The sequence below is a fragment of the Calliphora vicina genome, chromosome 5, assembly GCF_958450345.1.
Source record: "Calliphora vicina chromosome 5, idCalVici1.1, whole genome shotgun sequence".
NCBI classification, from domain to species: domain Eukaryota; kingdom Metazoa; phylum Arthropoda; class Insecta; order Diptera; family Calliphoridae; genus Calliphora; species Calliphora vicina.
The window spans coordinates 86,639,758-86,664,121 of NC_088784.1; the positions used below are offsets into that span (position 1 = coordinate 86,639,758).

Sequence of the window (24,364 nt, forward strand, 5' to 3'; positions counted from 1 at the left end):
ATCGGCAAATCTGGCAACAGTGATCCCAGCGGGAAAAAGATGCAGTAAAGAGGCCTTCCTAAATGCCTCATTTTGCAGACAGAAGGACTTGCAAAATCATTTTGCCGCATTGCAAAATCATTTCATTTTTACACGGCGTGTCATTGCGAGCCAAGGCCTTGCATACTCGCTGCTGTTAGAGGGCTGAGAGAAGGCCTACTTATGATGGGCTGTTGGCAGCCAACAAGCTCACTTGTTATTAGAAGGGGATTCATAGGGCTTCTTGAACACCTTCTAAGAGCAGGCAGGGTGGAATGAGTATCGGATCTTTTAGAATGTGTAAGTATGCCTTTTAGAAGGCTTACAAATTGAAGTCATATCATTTTTTCCCGCTGGGATATATAGATAAGAAAGCAAACAAATACATACATATTTATCAATTATTTTTTTAAGATTTTTGAAATTTTTATTAAATTTGTGAGAGAAATATTTTAAATAAAATATTTTCTTATTTTATACTGTTAGTGTTTTTTATCAGTTGGTTTAAGCCTATTAATTTATAAACTACATATTACAATCGTTTTGTTATTATTAAATTAATAATAATGTAATACAAAAATTAAATTTTAAATGTCTTATATTCAGCTTATTGTTAGGGCCATAAAATATGAAAACATTTTACAGGACTTTTTAAAAACTACAAAAATATATTTGGTATCAAAATGTTGTTTAATTTGTGATTATTTTTTTGTTTTTTTTTTTGGTATAAAATATTTTTTTTAATCACAGATTTAAACTGTATGAGCTTTGTTTGTGTAATCTTTGGATTAGGGGGTTTTGGGTTACATTAAATACTTTTTAAGGCAGTTTTTCTTATACGAGTAAATGCTATTGTATTGTTTTTACTTAATAGTAATTTAATTATGATTAATTTAAGTTATTATTTCCTTCATTTCTTCATTTATTACATTTAAGTCCATGGGTTTTATTTTTGAATGAATTTCCCGAGTGAAATGCTTGTGCAAGTTTTAGACATCATTACGGCGATCGTGTTGATCGTTCTCTCCTGCTTCGCCACCCTCTATATTGAGACTGCGTAGAGATCTAAAGGGAAATAGATAATACAAAATATTTAATAATATATAAATGAAGTTCTTTTAAAGTTTTGTAAATTACGAAAACAAGTTATAAAGTCATAATTAATTAAATTAAATCAATGTTAAGAATAAATGTTAGAATTATATTGTATTTTAATAAAATTGTCATGTATGTACTTGTTATACCCTTCACCTTCGTGAGAAGGGTACATATAAGTTTGTCATTCCGTTTGTAATTTCTACATTTTTCATTTGCGACCCCACAAAGTATATAGTATATTCTGGATCGTTATAGATAGCGAAGTCGATATAGCCATGTCCGTCTGTATATTGAAATCAACTTTCCGTAGCCCCTAAATAACTTACATACAGGATTCATACATCAATATGTCGGGCTCGGTTGCTATTTAAAATCGTCAAAATCGGCCCACAAATGGCTGAGATATAAGGAAAAAAAGGGTAAAAACGGGTAAATTCGGTAACCTTATATCTTCAAAACTAGTAAAGATACAAAAAAACTTAAAATTGCATGTTACTTCATCTAAAAAATAAGCTGACAGGTGTTTCGTACTTTTTCGAAATTCGAACATTTTAGGGGAGAAAACGGGTAAAAACTGTATTTTGGTACTTTTTTGGCACCCTATGTATCTTTTAAACCAATAAACATAAAAACAAATTTTAAATCGCATTCTTTACTTATCAAAAAATAAAAAATACAAGTTTGGTACTTTTTGGAAATTCTAACCCTTAAGGGATAAAAATTGTGTTTATTTTTGGTACTTTTTCATAAAATATGTTTTTCTATAATATGACATAGACATACGAATATTTTATTATGAACTCCCACCACGATGCAGATTTTTATTTGAATAAAATTTTACCACCGCAATGGGGATAAAAAAGGTACCAAAAAGGGGATAAAATCGGGAAAATACATTATATTTGAAATTATTAAGCCAATTTTGATAATTTTTTTAACGTTGGTTCCTGGATTCGTACAAAAATTAACTAACAGGGTGTTATTTGGAACTCGAGTACCAAGGTGTATATTGGGCCAAATCCCGGTAAACAGTTTGGTACTTTTTTTAAAACATATTTATTCTTGGCCATATTAACACAGATTTTAATATTTTGAGACATGCCTGTAGCATAAACAATTTTGGCAAAATGGAATATTTTTAAATTTCAAACTTGAGGGGTGTTCAAGGAGGAAAAGAAAAATTGGTACTTTTCTCCTAATGGTACTTTGTTAACATTTTAAATTATTTCAGTTATCGACATTAAAGTTAGCTGATATGTATCTGAGTGAAGTTAGTGTTAGGAATAGGGGATAATATTTAGGTACCAAAATGTGTGAACTGAACTATAGGTACTTTTTTGTTCTTCTAATGGTACTTTTTTGAAATTTCTATAACAATGGACTTAGAAACATGAAATTAAACATATATGGTCCTAAGTGAGTGAGAATTCTAGGGGGAGACTTTTTGGTACTTTTTCTTTATTGGATTGGTACTTTTTGTAATTTCTTCACAAATGAACCTAGAAACATGAAATAAAGGTTATATGGACCAGAGTGAGTGGGAATCCACAAGTGGCTGCTTTTTGGTACTTTTTGTTTATTCTAATGGTACTTTTTTTAATTTTCTATAGCAATGGACTTAAAAACATGAAATTAAGCATACATGGTCATAAGTGAGTAAGAATTCTAGGGGGAGACTTTTTGGTACTTTTTCTTTATTCGAATGGTACTTTTTGTAATTTCTTCACCAATGAACCTAGAATCATGAAATAAAGCTTGTATGAACCCGAGTGACTGGAAAACCACAAGTGTATACTTTTTAGTACTTTTTCTATATTCTAATGGTACTTTTTTGAATTTTCTATAACAATGGACTTAGAAACGCGAAATTAAACATACAGTGGTGGCCACCAATTTAAGACAAATACTTGCATTTTTTTCATCAACTGAATTTTAAGTGCGATAGAGCCAAAATAAAAGGACCTCTAAGGGTATGAAATTTATTATTAATGTTTCTAGTTTCTGAAAAATGTTTGGAAAAATCGGTAAAACATATATGGACAAAGATATGTGGAAATACGTTGACCCACCTCAGCGAACATCCGCTGTTAATAACATGATATGACCGAAACTAATGGAACTAAAAATACGAAATTTGGTCCGAATATTTTATAATAATAAAAATATAATGATATAAATGTGAGAAAATATGTTTATTTAAAAAAATTTTTTTTTGGTCAAGTTGTAGAAAAATTGTATGTGTTCGTGGTGAATATGTATGAATTGACACAGTCGAATAAAACACACTTGTGTGTTAAAACAATCCTCATGCATACATATTTGTCGAAATATTTGAAAAAATAATTGACAATCACGTGGAATTTAGCAAACAATTTTTGTCTTAAATTCCTGGCCACCACTGTATATGGTCATAAGTGAGTGAGAATTCTAGGGGGAGACTTTATGGTAGTTTTTCTTTATTCGAATGGTACTTTTTGTAATTTCTTCACCAATGAACCTAAAGGCAAGAAATTAAGCTTATATGGACCCGAGTGAGTGGGAAACCACAAGTGGGGGATTTTTGGTACTTTTTATATATTCTAATGGTACTTTTTTGAATTTCCTATAATAATGGAAATAGAGTTTCCAAAAAATCGAAGAATTTCAAAACCGCGGTTTCAGTTTTAAAAAATTAAAAACCGATCGGTTTCGGTTTTGTGATAATTTATTAAATATTATGTATTATAGAAAAAAAATTAGTTGATAATATACGAAATGATATACAAATCTATAATTCAAACTTGACGGGTTATGGTTTAGTGAATGCGAATTTAAAAGTGATAATCAATGGTACTATTTCCTTATTGCAATGGTACTTTTTGAATATTTTATAATAATAAACCTAAAAATTTAAAATTAGGAACACATTTTGCATTTTCTATAATAATGGACACAGAAATATGAAATTAGACATTTACAATTAGATTCACAAAGTGAGACTTGATAGTACTATTTCTTTCTTCTAATTGGGGTGGCGAAGCGCACCGGGTCAGCTAGAGATACATATTTTAAAGTCCATTGCAACGATGTATATAAAGCTATAATAGTAAGTTGGTCCTACAATGGGTCAAAATCGGGAAAAATATTTTTTAACCCGAATTTGTTTGTCATAAATTATTTTTCCAAAAAAAAAAAAAAATTGTAAATAACTTTTTTAAAAAACAATTTCGAAAAGTAAAAATTTTAAAAAAATTTGGAAAAAAACAATTTCGAAATGTAAAAATTTAAAAAAAAAATTGGAAAAAAAAATTTGAAAAAAAAAATAAATTTTGTTTACCTAAAAATATTAAAAAAAAATATTTTTAAGTATAATTTGGTGAAGAGTATCTAAGATTCGGCATAGCCGAATATAAATCTCTTACTTGTTTTTAGTAAATATTGATCTGTCTATACATTTTGAAGTTGCACATTGAGTTAAATTTAGAGATGCCAAACGGGAAATCCCTTTCCCGAAAATCCCGGGGTTTTTTAATTTTAAATCCCGGGGTATTCGGGATTTTCCAAATCCCATTTTTCATAAATAAATAGGGGAAATTGTAATTTTTGTGTGCCTTTATCAAAACTTTTTTGAAAACTAGGTTTTCTATTAAAATATAGTAGATTTCAGCGGTTTTAATGTCTAAAATAAATTTTATTTAAAATATTTCTTTTATCTCCCACACTGTGCGATTATGGTGGCTAATCTCTTCTTATTTTTCTGCTTTCTTTTTAATAGTCTATCTTTCTTTGACTGTCTGTGATGATAAAACACAACATACAGACTTATTAAATGAAATGAAAAAACTACTATTTGCTAAATTATGATGACGTTTGTCAAAGATATTCAAAGAAATTGACATGATTTAATTCACATTGTATAATAAATAAATATTTAGTCAACCCACTATATTAGAAATGAATTTGTTACTCAATTTAGTTATTTTTCTTACTACAATATTTAAACGTGCATAATATCATGATTAGAAATGTGAAAAAAATAAATCGTAACTAATATTTGCGGAAATAATATAGAAAAATGCATTTAGACAAATAGAAACGCAACAAATTTCTACTAACTTATATTTGGAAAGATGATCTTTGGCTAAAACAGAGACGTACGAGTATTAGAAAGTAAAGAAGGGGCAAAGTAATATTTTGGCATAAAAGATCTTTTATACGATCGTATTTTATGTTACATTTTTTAGATTTTAAATCATTTAACAATGTTAAGCGTTTTTATCCTCACCAAGCTCGGAAGTGATTATTGTAAATAATATCAAATTTTATTAAAATAAATATTTATTTTATTAAATTTAAATTCTTTTTTATTGTTCAAATCGTGCGTGATAACACAAAAATTCTCAACTGTTTGGTAATTTGATCTCAATAAATTCATTTGAGTTGTTTTATATTTAATTTTTTTTTTGCAAAAAAATCTAACTTTATTTTATTAAAAACTTGTGCTTTTGTTTCTTTTTTTTGTTTGTTTATATTTGTTATTGTTATAATTTATTTGTTATAAAATGCATTTTATAATAAAATTATTAATTATCATGAAGCTTACTTTTTGCAATTGTTTATGTATTACATAAGTTGGACGAGTTTGAATTGTTTTGAACGTGTTTCTACTAATCCAGCTATATGTTTTGAAGGAATTAAGGAAAAATTAAAAACAAAAGAGTACAAGTTACTAGACAAGAATATTATATATTGTTTTTTGATAGGAAATTATAATAAATTCAGAGTTCAACTTGGAGAGCTATAAATACCATCATTGTTGGCTAAGGAAAGGTAACGATAATTTGTATTATGTCTGCTACGGTATTTTAGTGGTAACTTTTTATTTTGGAAATAATTCGGTAGCTCGTGAACGATTGGAGATATCATAATGAGTTGATTTGTATTTACATGGGTTCGTATTTGGAATGGTGGTTAATGGGCGGCTTACCAAAGTTGCTCACCTCGGGTGAGCAATTCTTATCCTAATGTCAAGAATATATTTAGAAAGTAGTTGAAAATATCTAGAAAAATACGGTTACATGTGTGGGAATCTGTTTTGGTTCATGAGATATTTATGCAGATTTTTTTTTTTTTTAATTTTTGACCGACTTTTTTGTTTGTTTTTTTTTATGTGATGGACCCAATACAATTTCAAATATAATAGAAGTAGGTTGTATACAGTTATCAGGCCCTTATACAAGCATCCAAATTCCGAACATCTAAAATAAAAAAAATTGGTCTTCAAACTTTGAGCTTGCAAAATCATTGGGAGCTACTGAAGTAGCAATTTCAATACGTTTGCGAGCAGCAGGATTCATCCAAAAGCAGTGAAATTAGGTAATATACGAATTAAAGCCGAGAGACCTTGAATGACAAATTTGCATGTCCGAAGTGATGCTTGAACGCTATAGAAGAAAATCACTTTTGCACCGAATCATTACTTGCGATGAAAAATGCATCCATTGCGATAATCTGAAGCGTAAGAGATCGTATGTGAAGCCCGGCCAACCAGCCGAATCGATACAAAAGCCAAATAATAATAATATCTATTATGAGCTGCTGAAATGTTATCAGACCATCACAGGGAACCTGTACCCTCAACTGATTCGTTTAAAGCGAGCATTGGTCGAAAAACGCCCAGAATATGCGGCCAGACATGAAACCGTAATATTACATCATGCCACATGTTGCAATACCTGTTAAAAAGTATTTAGAATGAAGTGCTTGGGAAGTTTTGCCTCACCCACCTTAAAGTCCTGATCATGCCCGACTACTATTTGTTTCGATCGATGCAGAAAACTCTCTCGCTTCTCCTCCGAACAGAGTATCCCAAATATGAGCAGTTCTTTTTGCTCGGAAGCCATATGTTGCCAGAAAGATGGAAAAAGGTCATAACTAACAATGGTCAATACTTGGAATAAATTTATATTGTACAAATGTTTCAAAATAAAAGCAAAAAATTTTAAAAAATCCCGCAATTTTAGGTGACACACCCAATGGAAAAAAAAAGTAAGAGAGCTATATTCGGCTGAGCCGAATCTTATATACCCTTCACCAAATTATACTTCAAAATACATTTTTTTAAATATTTTTAGGTAAACAAAATTTAATTGTTTTTCAAAAATTTTTTTTGAAATTGTTTTTTAATTTTTTTTAAAAAAAGTTTTTTCCACATTTTTTTTTTTTTTTTTTTTTTTTTTGGAAAAAAAATGTATGACAAACAACATTTTTTGATGAAAAAAAAATTCAGGTTAAAAAATATTTTTCCCGATTTTGACCCATTGTAGGTCCAACTTTCTATAGCCTTATCTACATCGTTGCAATGGACTTTGAAATATCTATCATTAGATATCCATATTGTCTATATTAATGACATAGTAATCCAGATATAGATCAAAAATAGGTCCAAAATCGTGGTTGTCCCGGTTTTTTGCTCATATCTCCGTTATTTATGGACCGATTTTGCTGATTTTAAATAGCAAACTTCTCGAAAGCATGTCTGACAGAATTATTGAAGATTTGGATCCCGAAGATATCTGGGGTCTTCAGAAAATGGCTTAATCGACTCCGCTTTCTATAAGGATCCAGAATATATATACTTTATAGGGTCGGAAATGAAAAATGTAGAAATTACAAACGGAATGACAAACTTATATATTCCCTTCTCACGAAGGTGAAGGGTATAAAAATACCTCGGCCTCTTATATATTTTGTATACATCTCTGCAGGAAAACTTAACATAAATGAGTGTAAAACAAAAATTATCTCATTTATTAGAAAAGGACCGCCGAGCTCACTCCAAACTTGTCCAATTTTGAAGAAAAATATCATATTTATCTAAAACAAATAATATTTTTTAAAGGCCCTACAAAGAATAATGCTTGAGCCAACTTTAAAGTGTTACAAATGCTGCAAGTATGGAACATTACAATTTTTATATTTTGGAATCATCCAAAATTAATCTCAAGTCCATTTGGGGATTTGCAGCCAGTTGTGAGTTTAAAGATACAACAACAACAAAATGACACATAATAAACATTTAAATGACGGTACAGTATTTCTTCCCAAATTTCTAAGCGGCTCAAAATAAACATATTCAATTCCAGCGTAAAGTATAATAGTAAGTTGGACCTACAATGGGTCAAAATCGGAAAAAATATTTGTTATGAATTTTTTTTTCACCAAAAGTTTTATTTTTCGCTAAATATTAAAAAAAAAATTTTAATTAAAAAAAAAAAATTTATAATTTAAAAAAACAATTTGAAAAATTTTTTTTTTCCAAAAAATTAAAAAAACAACTTTGGAAAAAAAAATAAATTTTGTTTACCTAAAATATTTAAAATTTTAATTTTGAAGTATAATTTGGTTAAGGGTATATAAGATTCGGCACAGCCGAATACAGCTCTCTTACTTGTTAACTTTAAAATCGTTTATGAATATCGCGATTGAAAAATTAAAATCTTTACTTAAACCATGAATTTTTTCAGTTTCGTTATGGAATTAACTATGAGTTTGTAATTTACTTGTGAGATATTTCGTTGGGTTATACACAGATTTTGCATGAAATTATTAAATAAAATATTAGTTTTTTGTATTCATTAGCTACTACATTAATTTTGAATGTGATAACTCGACGATATATTTTCCGATTTATGTGAAACTAACTACAATAACTATTGTAATGTATTTATGTTAATTCAAACTTTTAGTACTACTAAGTGATCGGTTAAAGGGTTAAACGAGATTTCTATTTTTGAATGTTGAAAAGCTAACCTGTTTTATGTTTCTTATAAATTTTAATTTGTTTTTTATCAATTTCCATTCACGCCCCTTCGGTTTACTTCACTTAAGCTAAAGCTAATTGTTTTTGTAGCTGAGCATTGTTGTGTTGTTGCTGTTGTAAAAGAATTGCTTGTGCCGTAGTTTGTACAAACCTGGAACGTTCGAATAGAGAGGGATCTGTGTAAATGGGTTCACTGGGATCTTCAAATTGATTGGGTCCGTTTGTTTGATTTCGCATGGGATTCATTACTGGCAATTGGCACATTCGTGCTAAATTTCTGGAAACAGAAAAATAATTATTTCGATAATATTACATATGATAATTTCATAAAATATGTTAATTAATCAATAAGTATTAAAATGATAAGATCTAACAAAATATCAAACAATAATTACCCACCCAGTAGCAAATGTCTTATGAAGACTCCCACCAAACATGGAAACATTTGAACGGAAGGCATTTGCTGCACGATTCGATGAAGACGTAGTGGTGGCATTCGAACTGCCCGAACCATTGGGCATATGACCGATTTCGCTAAAGCGCTCATGAGTGCGCATCGATGAGGAGTGGCCCAACGAATGTATGGGTGAATGACGATCCGCTAAACGATTTTTGGACATAGTTTTCCAATAACGTCTGTAGGCCAAACCGGAAACCAAGGTAATGCTTAGCAGTAAAATCATTAATAAAATAATGGCTGTTATAAGGCCGTGATATTCTGAGGGTGTAAGGCATACGGTTTCCACGGGAGCCACCAGTTTGCGGGGATAGGATTCCTTTTCGATTTCTTCGCGGCTTTCAAAGACCTGTTAAAGATATGTTGTTAAAGAAAATGTTTAATTAATTTATTAAGTAAATATTTTGTACCTCTATCATTTCTCTAACTTGCTCAGGTTCTTCGGGTTCGTTTTCGGTGGAGTTGTCTAATAAATAAATTTAATTAATTAAAGTTTTTTTGGTTTTAATGGGTTATAATACTTGTGTTACTTTCTCCCAAAGTAGCTGTTACAGTTGTTGTATTCAATTCGGACATTTCATCGATTAAACGTTCAGCCACTGGTTCCAATGAATCAACATTTTCATTTTCATCTTCTTCCACTTGCTCTTGTTCTAAAAGCTCGGTTTCATTTAAAGCTCTTCTACGGCGACCAAATGAAGGTTCCTGTCTACCAGCTGGTCCGGGGCAATAAGCCGGCTGACAACCCTCACGACAAGTGCGTACAGTAGCTTCAAATACCAAGAAATTTGATTCGGGAATTTTAAAGGCATTAAAGCGGGCCTCTAAAGTATCGCCATCACGCAGTTTATCCAATTCCGGGAAGACATAAGGATCCACCGGGCAACTATTATCCGAAATCGTGTATTTAATATAATTCAGAAAGCCAATTTACTAATTTACTTACCCAAAACGATCTATAAGTTGTATGCTTCTGCCCGAATAAGGATCTCTGGCCACCACATTTGTGGCAAATATATCCGTAGCATGATTATAGCCATCTAAAGCCTCCAAACGGAATGTCAAAGGATCTCCTACAGCTATGGTGGTAGTGGGTCGTCCTTGATACAAAATACTTAGGCGCACCTTAGAGCTTAAAGTATTTTCGGCTGGCAAATATTCAATGGGTATGGGACTGCCCGATCTATCGGAATCAGAAAGACTTTTTACAACATCAAATAGTTTGTTATAAAACAAAATGTTTTTGTAAAACGTTTTTTCTTATGTTACGAAAAAAAAAACGTTTTTTGTTTTACATTTTGTTTTTAGGGAGATTTTCACTAAATACAAGGATTAGTCAGCTTACTACTTAAAAAATATTAATCGAAAAGAGTTTTGGCAACCATGCAAGTAACTACAGTACATGCTTTAAAAATAACAACTACTTTAAAAGTTCTAATGTATAAAGATTTATAAAAGAAAGCTTTTCAAAAAGCTTTTGTTATTTGTACTTAAGCCTAAAAGTATGTTTAAGTTGGGGTTTGTAATTTAACTATAGAAAAGCTTAGATGTTTTAAATGAACTTTTGTAAATAAAGCTTACTTAAGTTTATAATTTTATACTGCTAATCTAAGCAGTGGCGTTTTTTGGAATATCTTTGGAATCTTAATTAAAATAAATATTTTAAAATTTCTATATTTCAATTTAGTTTACGATTAAAAAATTAACTTGTCTTAAAGTTATAAGTTTCGTAAAATTGCTAATGGTTCGGTGACTTGCTTAAAGTTCTATTTAATGAGTTTTAATCAAAGCTTATTCTCACACATTGAACCAGTAGTCAGGTACGAACAGTGGTTTTGAATCATTATAACTTTGAAATAATTCGGTAGCTTGTGAGCCATTAAATTATATACCCTCAGAGCTGTTTATGAGTTGTGGCGACCCAGATTTGGTCTTCGCGGGTCTACAAAACTTTAAACAAATCATCAAAATTGTTTTTACTATCAGTTCTATTTGTGTAAAATTTCCTTAAGATATCTCCAATGGTTCACAGGGTACCGAATTATTTAAAAAATCTAAAACAGTGTGGGACGTTCTGTCTTATTTTTGGATATTTTTTAAACCTTACTAATGGAAATATTTTCCTTGACCGGATCTTTAAAATAGGTTGATCTCAAACAAGTCAATTTTTTAAAAAAAAATTTAGCTGATTACTTCAGAAACCGTTCAAACTCAGAGCTAAAGACATAACTCACTTTCCTGTGAGCGAATTATTGGGTACAAGACTTAAAAATTCGTGATTTACAATACATTGCGTATCTTTTGAACGCGGTTTTTTCATTCATGTCATTTATTCTTACTAAGTTAAACAACGTTTCTTTTACATAAAAAATGTCGAATTTTGTGCCCACAAAGCGTCATATGTTGGAAGTTTTGCTTTTACCGATTGCACATCAAAGCTCATCATAAGCTTTAATCGGTTTCAACTTGCGAGAGATGGATTGATCGGTTCAGAAGTGGTGATTTAATATGGAAGACAAAAATCGCCAAGGCCAGCCAAAAAAGTTGAAACCCAAAAATTGGAGGGATTACTCCATGAAGATTTCTGCAAAACGCAACAAAAGCTTGTAAAATCATTGAGAGCTATTTCAAAACGTTTTCAAGCAGCAGGATACATTCAAAAGAAAGGAAATTTTGTAGCATATGAATTGAAGACCTTGAAATACGATTTTGCATGTACGAAATTATGCTTGAACGCTATAAAAGAAATTCATTTTGGCACCGAAGAAAAATGGATTCATAACTTAACCCGAAGCCTAAGAGATCATTTGAAAAAAGTGCCGTTGAAGCAGACCTATTGCTCACAAAAGCTTATGGTTTCAACGTGCTACAGATGGTTTGTTCGGTTCAGAAGTGGTGATTTTGCCACGGAAGACAAATATCGCCCAGGCCTGCCAAAAAAGATTGAAGACCAAGAACTGGAGGCAATACTCCATGAAGATCGTTGTCAAACTCAACAAGAGATGGAAAGTCATTGGGAGCTAGTCAAGCAGCAATTTCAAAACGTTTGCGAGCAGCAGGATTCATCCAAAAGCAGGGAAATTGGGTACCATACGATTCAAAGCCGAGAGTCGTTGAAAGACGATTTTGGATGTCCGAAATAATGCTTTAATGCTATAAAAGAAAATAATTTTTACATCGAATCATTACTTGCGAGGAAAAATTAATCCATTACGATAACTCGATGGCAACCAGCCGAATCGACGGCAACTGATTTGTTTGGCATTTCTCCATGAAGATTGTTGTAAAACTCAACAAGTGCTTATAAAATCCTTGGGAGCCACTCAAGCAGCAATTTCAAAACGTTTGCAAGCAGCAGGATTTATCCAAAAGCAGCGAAATTGGGTACCATACGAATTGAAGCCGAGAGACCTTGAAAGACTATTTTGCATGTTCGAAATAATGCTTTATCGCTAGAAAAGAAAATCATTTTTGCACCGAATCATTACTTGCGATGAAAAATGGATCCATTACGGTAACCCGAAGCGTAAGAGATCGTATGTGAAGCCCGGCCAACCAGCCGAATCGACACCAAATATCCTGTACCGAAGGCAACTGATTTGTTTGACATTACTCCATGAAGATTGTTGTAAATCTAAACAAGTGCTTGCAAAATCATTGGGAGCCACTCAAGCAGCAATTTCAAAACGTTTGCAAGCAGCAGGATTTATCCAAAAGCAGGGAAATTTGGTACCATGCAAATTGAAGCCGAGGGACTTTGAAAGACGATTTTGTAAGTCTGAAATGCTGCTTGAACGCTATAAAAGAAACTCATTTTCACACCAAATCATTACATGCGAGGAAAAATGAATCCATTACGATAACCCGAAACATACGAGATCGCATGTGAAGCCGGCCAACCAGCCGAATCGACACCAAAGCCAAATATTCATGCCGCTAAGGTAATTCTCTATATTTGGTGGAAGCTACTGAAATCTGACCAGACCATCACAGAGAACCTGTACCGAACGCAACTGATTCGTTTGAAGTGAGCATTAACCGAAAAATTTCGAATTTTGTACCAACATAGCGTCATATGCGGGAAGTTTTGCTTTACTTCTTTAATTTGAAAAAAAGTGCCGCTGAAGCATACCGATTGCTCCCCAAAGCTTATGGTGAAAGCCTTCCATCCGTTTCAACGTGCAAGAGATAGTTTGTGCGGTTCAGAAGGTTCAATAAAAGCCTGCAAAATCATTGCAGTAGGATTCATCCAAAAGCAGGGAAATTGGGTACCATACGAATTGAAGACTAGAGACCATGAAAGATGTAATATTCCATCATGACAACGCTCGGCCACATGTTACAGTACCTGTTAAAAAGTATTTAGAATGAAGTTATTGGGAAGTTTTGAATCATTCGCTTTACTACTACTTGTTTCGATCGATGCAGATGGCTCTTTCTGGGATACGCATCACTTTGGAACAGTGTATTCGATATTGGCTCGGAAGCCATACAAATGTTTCAAAATAAATGCTAAACATTTTAAAAATACCGCATTTTTAAATCATACACCCAATATTGCATTCAGAGACTATTTTTGATTTATATTCTTTGAGTGAGAGATAATTTTGACAGACTTTTCTCCAGTGAATAATGGCTTCAAGACCCCATTATTTTGTTTGACTATCAACCAATCAGATGGCAATGCATTTACAAAAAAAGTCAAAAAAGTTGTAATAAATCTGAAGTAAAATGATTTATGAAAGAATCGTAGAAAAGGACATACGGGTGTCATAGAATCCAATCATTGTCGGAATCGGTTTTTGCAAAACGACTAAAAAGCTACATTTGACTTATGAAATCCAATGTAATCTGGATCGAATATAAAACCGATAACTTTCTATTTCACGAGACCAATGTACTTTTTTTGTCGCTTTCGAAAACGATTCCGACAATGATTGGATTCTATGACAACCCCAATAATCTGGTTGGAATACCTGGTGAGATACAGGGTGTTAAAGTCGACCATCTCTAGTTGGGAAAACTTTATAAAGCTTGTAACTTGTACAAATATGGACAGATTTTAAAATCATTTAAAAATTTTTACTTTGATTATTTGGAATTTTGGAATGAAAACCATTTTCGCGATTATAACAAAAAGTTTAGCGTTCAACAGTCAAGCCTGAAAATATTTCACAAATTACCCTTAACTTACTTTAACTAATATTGCAAACAAATGTAAAATTTAAAAAAAAAATAACAAAATTCTTGATGAAATACAGCATGCTAATGACTAAACTAAACATCCAGTTTCAGCTAATCCAAACCAGATCTTTAAAATAAAATTTATTATTCAAACTAATTCCCAAATCACAACATCAACATAACTTTCTGAATTTGGAACATACCCAGCTCCAATGTAACCAGAAGTAACAACAGCTTCACCAGGTCCACGGAAAACACAAGTTAAATTATAGCGTTTATCACGGCTAGTTTGTACATTGTCCGAGAATTGTACCACCACAATGTTGGTTAGAGTGTCACCATACTTTTTAATATAAAAAATAAATTGGAACCAACTGTATTAATAGAAAAGTTAATATATGTAAACAAAACTTACTCTTTGGGTACCACAATCGGGATAACCTTGAGGACCACTGATGCGCAAGACATTTACAGTGCCGCCATTGCCACGGAAGAAACAGCTGTTGATATATTAAATAAATAAATAATTTTATACATCTTCTCTTTAATTAATCTTACCGATCATAGTAGCCATAGGTATATATACGACCCATAAAACTATCTGGAGTTCTTATAGTAAATTCCATGCCCTCCTCATTGCAAGTTTGTGTAACTAAATATTATCCAATGATTACATTAATTGTTTTATCGAATTCTCTTTATTTTGTATTAGAAAACCTACCATCCATACATTCACCATCACTACGTCCCATACTGCGCTCATAAAAATCATAATTGGCGGCATCAAATAAGCTGGGATCATGAACATCTAGTTCACGAGAATCACGATCACTTAGCTCACAATTGGGTACATCACGATCATCATAATTGGAGGCCACAGAATCCCTTAATTTTATAAATACATTAACTATTAAGTAGTTTTTATAAATATTTTTCACTAACCTATAATTAAAACTTCTACACACAAAATCCCTTGATTCTACACACTCTCGTTCGCATTGTATTAGCGAGGGCACCACCAGTGATCTTCTTATAAAATGTCTTCTCATTTTGTGGCGTGCTGCTACCTGCTTAAAGTTATCACTCTCCTCGCAACGTGTAATGGGTGGTCGCGGAATACCTACAGGCCCAGAGGCTCCATAAGGTGATATCGGATGAGGATGTGGTGGCGGTAAAGCTCCTGGTATGGGATGATCATTTGGCAAGGGTGTTAAGGTTCCCGAACTGACAGCACCTCCACCAGCACCACCACCATAGTAGGGACGTTTGAAGGGACTGTCATAGCCCGCATAACCTCCGCTTCCTCCCGGATTTACGACAGGTCTACGGTTTAAGGGTCTTTCATATTCACGATCATAGGGAGCATAACGATCGCCATAACGTTCCTCATAGTCCATGTCATAGTATGGAGGAGGAGGAGGTGGTCGTTTGTATCCTACATAAATTTTACACAAATTTGTTATTATTCATGAGAGAATATAAAGTGGCCTTTATTCGATAGAGTCATTAGTTTATTATTTGTTTAGTACAATATTACCTGGTCTTACATCTCCGGCACTAGGGCCACCAAACCGGTTTCCATATTTGTATATATCAACGGGATAACGGTCTGTACCTACCGGTAAACGATTGGGCGAAGTAGGAGGATATTTGCCAGCTGGTTCCACTATTGGTGGAGGTGGATAACGTTTGGCCGAATCTGGTTCGGGTCGTCTGGCATTATGTATGATTTCTTCGGGCGGATAGCGTCCATCTGGACCGTAACGTCCAGGTGGAGCGGGTCCTCTAGGACCTTCAGGCGCTAAAGGATAGCGTGATTCATATGAAGAAGGTCTAAATCTTCTATCAGGAAAACCTTCGGGAGCATCACGACCCGGTGAGCCGCCGCCTAAGGAATCCCGCATAGGTGGATAGCGAGAGGGATAACGACCACCATAGCGATCATCCGGATAACGGCTACCAGGCAAATAAGGACGATAGGGAACATCATCATCGGGTGGATAGGGTCTAGTGTGTGGTAAATCCATAGGCAAGGTATTATCTTTAACGGGAGGATAACGACCAGATGTCGGACGATACAAAGGATAACGATCACGTGGCGGATAACGACCATCACTAGGATATCGTTCATTATAATTGCTTTCGGGATAACGGTCAGCATAACGATCTTTTGGTGGCATAACATCATCGTAAGGATAACGTCCTGGCATGCGATCGGGATAGCGATCGTCATAGGTTGGACGGTCTCTGTCTACAGCTCCAGGATAACGATCTCTATCTACAGCTGCAGGATAACGATCTCTATCACCTACAGGCATATATCGATCTCTATCAGCTGGATAACGTCCACGATCCCCCAGTGGGAAACGATCGCGGTCACGATCCCTGTCACGATCACCAGGAAAGCGATTGGGATCTCTATCCAAAGGATAACGCTCATCTTCATATAATCCTCCACTAGGAGGATAACGATCTCTATCCCTATCTCGATTACGATCACGATCATCATTATAATCACCACCAGGATAACGATCCCCTAAGCCAGGTCTGGGCACACCACCTCCAGCTCCCGGATAACGATCTAACATTTTTGTTAGTGAGTTAAATGATGGTTAGTTGTTCAATTAATTTTATTAATTTTATTAATGTGGGTGATATACATAAAAGAAAGTTGTGAATAATTAGAAATTAGTATTTTTTAAATCAAGTTTAAATCATTTTGCCAAGGGACTAATGCCAATACTTACCATAATCATTAGAGCCCGAGTCTGGATAACGATCATAAGGCGGACGACCATAGCCATCCGAAGTGCTGGGTGTTTCACTGGGTACTCTGCTGCCACCTGGGCCATAGCGATTGCCACCATAGCGATCTTCATTTTTATTGGGATTATTATTCCAGTTATTACCAGGACGATCGGAAGGTCGGTGGCCATTACTTGAACCTCCAGCAGCATTACCCCCCGTGCTGCCACTAGCACCATGACCATCATTATCATTGCTTGCTCCCACCACATTAACTGAAATTTTATATCAATCATAAAATAAACATTTTCTATAATAACGTCTGCCATCACCATCAACTTACGCATTAAATTTTCATAATAATCATAATCTGCATCATAAATTATACGCATGCCATCTTTTTGATTGTAACGACTCAAACGACATGTACGAAAACGATCACTATACACTGCTGATCTGCAACATGAAAGATTTTACAAATTTGTATGTTTGTATGAAGTCATTTGTGAATGAGGAATGTTTGTTGGATATTGTGAACAAATGTTTACCTGCATTGAAAACTGGTTTGTCTTAGACACTCATCCAGACATTCGCTTAATGATCGTCCTGTTATCTCGGAATGAAATTCTCCGCCCAAACGGGAATTGCGGTAACGTTGAAATGCTGTATCTGGCCGTCTACCGCTAGAGAACAGATGAGATGTCACTGAGTTATCCGGATAATCTGTTGCACGTTCTGCAAATAAAAGAGTCAAATTAAATACGCACATCTTTGCCACAAAATTAGAGAAAAACATAAAAATTTAATTAGCATTAGAAGTGTGTCTGGCTGGCATCCAGGGGCAATATGTTAAAACACAGACAAAAACAAAACTAAATATTTTGGGCAGCATTTGGGTCATGTTGTTTAAGCAGCTTAAAATTAAACGTGTATTTTCCCCTCAACAGCACTAAACACTAATCATGTGTATTACTTACGGTTATCCAAGCAGACAAGATCATAAAAATGATGTGTTGGACTTGAACTTATACTAATGTCATCTTTTTGTGAAATTGAATCCTCCTCAGATAAAATACACTGTTTAGTTTGGTCATCAAATTCCACCGAACGACAGAAGTATCTAAAATACAGAAGTAAAATGAAATAAAGAATTAAGAAAATAATTAAGTAACAGTTTTAATTAGAAACTTGTATTTTGTGTTTAGCTGTCGTCCCACTTACTTCTCAGCACGCAAACACATTGTCTGGCATTCTTCCAAAGTCATATTATTAAATATGTCCACCTCAAATGGTCCGCCTAAACGTTTGTTCTCCTCTTTGACAAACACAGCCAAACCATCACAACGACGTTCAGCATTGAGACAAGTATTTTCTAAATAATCTGAATTGGGATCATCCTCTAAGAGTTCGGGATGTGTGCGACGTGTAAATCTAAAGTGATTTAATTGTATTTGAAAATGGTTTGATTTTAAATTAAACGTGTCACTAAATACCTGCTTAGGGTGCAGGAGCGCATCGTGGAATCAAAATTAGCGGAACGGCATACAAACGAGAATTCATTGAGGCATTTATCTTCACAATCTGAACGATTGGCGGCGGTAATCTGCGGGCAAGAAATGGGAAATTATTAATTTATCTATCTATTGTATAAAAATAAGTATCAAAGTTTATCAAAAATATCCTGACTGATTCTCTACCTCTTTAATATCCGATATGGGCAACTTAAGTTTCTTTCGTGGATGTCTTTCAAAGACATAACTGCGACTAGGACACTCTCTTTCCGGTCGGCTAGCTGAAATGATATTTATTCATTTACAGTAACAAATTCAACTCCAACTATTATTTAATCTCTTGTTAATCTCACTACTTACATGTCAAACAAATCTCATTGAAATGTACACTGTTCGGCACCAACATTAAACTGCCAATACCTTCAGGTCCCGCCTGCTCAGATGTCAAATAGCACAACGACTCTTCGTATTCCATGTTGCCGCCAAATGCCGTTATCCTACTGCCTGGCTGAAAATCAAAACTAGTGCAAGTACGCACTAAATTATTGGTGCCGGTGCGATCACGTAAACAAAGATCTTGACATTTCTCTAGCACACGAAAGGGTGGAGCTGTATCACGTACCACATCATCGTCATAGCCTTGTAACTGTTGATTGGGTAGACGTTCGTATAGAACACGACCTAAGCCATTTTTACAAGTTGTTTGAGCTGCATGGACAACAAAAGCAAAAATGAAAAAAAAAAACAGTTTGTAACAAATGTAACAATTTCGTTTTTTGCTTGTAAGATATGACAAGTTAAAGGGTGACAGAGGTGTGGTTAAATATGAATTTAAGGGGGAAATAGGTAGCTTATAAAAGGAAAATTTTTGTTAATCGAGAGTTCTGCATAGTGGTAAGGCCAAGGTATTGCGTTACTTCAACTGGTTTTGTAGCTCCATTGCACGTAGCGAAGTAGGTTCTGCTGGAGTGTTTAATATGTGGAGATATCATGTGTACCCAGGCCACAAGCTGTGAATAAATTACCACAGTCCATTCGGAACTATTTCTCCTGTTTTTCTGCAGGTTTTTCTCTGATGTCCATATCAGCTGTGAGACCTCAAAGTATGATATTCATGCGGTATCTTGCGGTCTCGGAATAATTGTCGTCTCTTTGAATGTATATACCTGTATATAGCTCTGCATGCTCTCCTTGTATATACGTAGGTTCTCCAACTCTGTAATGATGTGACTGGGATGACTACTCCGATGACATCCCAGGAGGAATTGTTTTCTAAACTAAACATTTACCTATTATAAGCCTGGGAACAGCCGGGTGGTTCACATTCGAAATTTGTATCCTATCGACTACAACGCCGAGATAATATTTACAACCATCGTCCAAGTTATAAAGAGTGTTACAGTTGACTTTGCTGGTAGTAGTTGCAGATTACGCGTAGGGCTGAAGTTGTCCATTTTACAGATATAATAGATACCGGACCTGGGTTATAAAATTTGTGGTCCATCGCTTCTTCCGCCAATGAGACCAATTCTAATTCTTGTGGAGGTGCGAAGAGTTTAAAGAGATAGTAGTGGATCAGGAAGAGTGCCAGGACTACACCCTGTGGAACTCATAGCTCTACGAGATTTGAGCGTTTGTCTCTAAACTACACGAATAACTGGTGGTCAACCAGATAATTTGCAATCCATCTTTGGACATTGGTGATTTTCAGTTGGACATTGTGGGCTGCTAGATGTCCTAGAAGGATGAGGAGTGCTAAGATTAATTTCAATTTCTGTGGTGGTACGAGGAGTTTAATAAGATAGTTGTTGATCAGGAAGGGCGATGGGACTACACCCTGAGGAACTCCTTGCTTAGCTCTACTCCACGAACAACTGGTGGTCACTCAGATAATTTGCTATCCATCTTTGGACTTTGGAATCTATCAGTTAATCATTGTGGGCTTCTGTATGTCCTAGAAGGGTTAGGAGTAGCTGAGATTAATTCAAATTCCTTGTGGAGGTTCGAGGAGTTTAAAGAGATAGTAGGTTATCAGGAAGGATGACGGGACTACACCCTGATGAACTATTTGCTTGAGTCTTTAAACTCCACGAACAAATGGTGGTGAATCAGATAATTTGCTATCCATCTTTGGACTTTGGAAACTATTAGTTAATCATTGTGGGCTTATGTATGTCCCAGAAGGGTGAGGAGTGCTAAGATTAATTTCAATTCTTGAAGAGGTGCGAGGAGTTTAATAAGATAATTGTTGATCAGGAAGGGCGACGATACTACGCCCGAAGGAACTCCTTGCTTAGCTCTACTGGGTTTTGAGTGTTTGTCTCTAAACTCCACGAACAAATGGTGGTCAATCAGATAATTTGCTATCCATCTTTGGACATTAGTAACAAACAGTAGGACATTGTGGGCTGCTGAATGTCCTAGAAGAGTGAAGAGAAGCTAATAGTTTCGAAGGCCTTCAATAAGTCTAAGCCTTGTAAGATTTTTGTCTGTAACGGCGCTTACATGTTAGTGACAAGCTGCTAGTAGGTGTCGGGTCGGCTGGAGTAGTATACAACTATTCGCGACAGCTGACAATAAGGGTAATGGCCTGTAGATTGTTTATCATTCGCGTCTTTCTCAGATTTGATTATCAGTATAACTATAGCCTATTTCAACTCACTGGTCGCCTAAGTGTTTAAACATTAAATTACATATACCGTCGACCTCTACAACTTCACTTGGCGCAAACTTAATCCCCACTCTATCGTACTTCTTTGTCGGGTTGAAGAGAGACAGAACTATAACCACAACTTGCCAACTCCTGAACTCAAGATGTAGTTCTTCAAATGATCTAACCATTTTCCCCTTTTGTCCTCATTTGCTGACTTGATGATGTGGCGTTTCAGCTGAGCGATCTTTGGGTCTTTGGAGTATGAAGATTCTTCAATTAGTTTCGCCAATAACGCTCTCTTTTATTGTGGACTGCTGGATGTTCTAGAAGAGTGAGGAGTATCTGACAATGTCAAAGGTCTTCGACAAGTCTAATGCCGCGATGACTATTCTGCTGTCGAGCTGCTAGTAGGAGACGGGTCGGCTGGCATAGGAAAAGATTCTTTGCGACAGCATATTGGCCTTTAAGATTGCACCTTTCCCAGATTTGAGTACCAGAATGAATTTATCCTATTTCCAGTTTGTTAGGTATTCAACTCCCTGCTCCCGTTGATGATTTAACATCAGCATGGATATGCTGATGGCCTCTGCAACTCAGGCCTTGCGACTCTATCATACTTCTTTGTCGGGATGAATAGAGACAGAACTGTGGACCACAACTTACCAACTCCAGAACTCAAGATGTAGTTCTTCTAACCAGTTTTTCCTTTTGCCTTCATTTACTAACCTTCATATATGGCGATTCAGCTGATAGGGACTCTCTCTTCATTGTGTCATAGGTCTTCGACAAGTCTAATGCCATGTAGACCTTTCTATCACTAGATATCTGCTGGTTTAAGTCTTTTGAAATTTAAGTGGTAATGGTGGTTACATATTGGTGACGAGCTGCTGGTAGTAGACGGGTCGGCTGGGGTAGATGAAGAGTCTTCGCGACAGGATATTGGCCTGTAAGACTGCAACTCAATCGCGTCTTTCCCAGATTAGAGTATCAATATGACTAGGCGATTGTAGCTTTGGTAGTAGCTTTTGGCTGTGGTGATGGTCTCTGTAACTCTAGTCTCGCGAATCTATCATACTTCTTTTTCAGGTTGAAGAGAGAACGTACTGTAGACCAGCAGCTCTTACCAATTCCTGAACTCAAGATATAGTCCTTTTGTCCTCAATTCGTTCTACCAATAATGCACCTCTGATTCTTCCTTAGGTTAGAACTATAGAGCTCCAACTCCCCTCATCTGACATCAATACCTTGATAGTCAAGTTATTGGTCAAGATCGAAAGTAATAGCTCTATACTGCTCTCCGTTTTGAATGGTAAATTCACATACATCTGGTGCGGTCTTTCCTGTAACTGTGCCGACTGGGATTGCTCATCAGTATTGCCTTCTAGATCTTATTATCTCAACTATTTTGCATTGGAGACCATTACAGGTAAACTGCAATATGGATATTACCCCAGGTATCTGGAATCCAATCGAGACTGTGAGCGACGATGGTGTTTATTATCATTGCACACTGTGATTTGTGATCAATTTTAAAGGACAGTACAACATATAGAGAGGGAAATTTAATAATTTTAATATCTATTAGAGTTTCTTTTGTATGCCTTCCTTTATGCTGTAAAACTCCTTTAACCACACCTCTGTTATTAAATCATAACTTGCACATAATACATTATAAATGTAATACTTACCATAAATCTCGTCCCATCTTAAACTAGCAATACAAACTATCAATAAAATTATAGTATTTTTTCTTGGTTTCATCATTATTATTTTCAACATTTTAACGATTTTTGTATGTGTTTGGAATCCGCCTTAAAAGCGAACACAATATGATTTCGAAATATTTATTGGTCTCCTTGGGAATGAGGTGGAGTAAGAATAGTTATCTGTAAAACATGATTGTGATCCTCATTAGATGATGCAGCTTACGTAAAAAAATATGAAAAAAAACTGGAAAAACAAAAAAGAAATGGTTTAAAACTGAAATCAAATAGGCTAAACTAAAGCAATTTAGTTCATAGTGACCTTAATAGAAATAAACAAGAAAAAAGCAACAAATATTTTATTTCGTTAATAATCATTATTTTTTATAGAGAATTTTTCAATTTGAATTTTTAATTAAGTTCATAAAGTGTTGCCATGCGTAACGCATAGAATAATTCTTAGTTGAATTTTTTGGGTTGACAATTATCCAAACAGTTGAAATCATAATTCACCCAACTACCAGCAACCACTCTACAAAATCAAAACCACATGTATTACCACTATTACCACCAGCTACAGCCACTAACTTGGTCATTTACATATGATTTTTTATTTTTTTTTTCTTTGTGCGACACGAGCACTTGACAAAAAAACGCAAAATATATTTAACGCAAAATCAGATCTGATTTTTCAACACCGGAAGTTATATCCGGTTCTTTGTTTTTTTTTTTTCCAAATATTTTTTATAACCAAATATTTCTGTATTCCTTTTAGAAGCGTTTTAAACCAAGTTTTTACTTTAATGATTTGAAATATTTGTTTTTTTGTTTAACTTTCATCGTTGTTATTAACTAGTAACAGTTAAATTTCTCATTTTCATTCTAATTTTAAATTTAATTATTGCATTTTTTGTTCATTTGTAGTTTTTTTTCATTTGTAGTTTTGTAGTTTTTGGGTTTTGCCGACATTGGCATTCGTCTCATTTTACATTAGAATATTTGTAATTGTTGTTTGTTTCGCTGATTTTTAATTGTTATTTAAATTTGATTGAGGCTTACACTTAATTGTTACTTAAAATAGATTCATAGAGTAGTTGCATGTTGAAGTAAAAATAAAAATTGTGGGGTGCATAACGAATGAGCGCCCAATTGTAATAGAAAGTTTATTTTTATTTCTCTATTTTTTTGCTTAAT

At 34.3% G+C, this 24,364-nt stretch overlaps 1 protein-coding gene across 1 annotated transcript; it reads right to left on the minus strand.

Annotated features, from left to right (window-relative positions):
• Window positions 1-1,007: 1,007 nt before the first annotated feature.
• Window positions 1,008-23,348, minus strand: nompA (no mechanoreceptor potential A). The gene is made up of 21 exons (XM_065512933.1): window positions 23,156-23,348; window positions 19,175-19,522; window positions 19,001-19,095; window positions 18,797-18,906; window positions 18,525-18,734; window positions 18,281-18,423; window positions 17,852-18,038; window positions 17,647-17,759; window positions 17,306-17,578; window positions 16,096-17,139; window positions 15,501-15,993; window positions 15,280-15,443; window positions 15,117-15,210; window positions 14,974-15,058; window positions 14,762-14,901; window positions 10,321-10,575; window positions 9,896-10,260; window positions 9,785-9,840; window positions 9,317-9,723; window positions 9,069-9,194; window positions 1,008-1,083 (listed from the first exon to the last, which is right to left on the minus strand). The coding sequence occupies exons 1-21, from the start codon at window positions 23,244-23,246 to the stop codon at window positions 1,008-1,010; spliced, it is 4,875 nt and encodes a 1,624-aa protein (XP_065369005.1). The 5' UTR covers window positions 23,247-23,348.
• Between the last annotated feature and the right edge of the window lie 1,016 nt (window positions 23,349-24,364).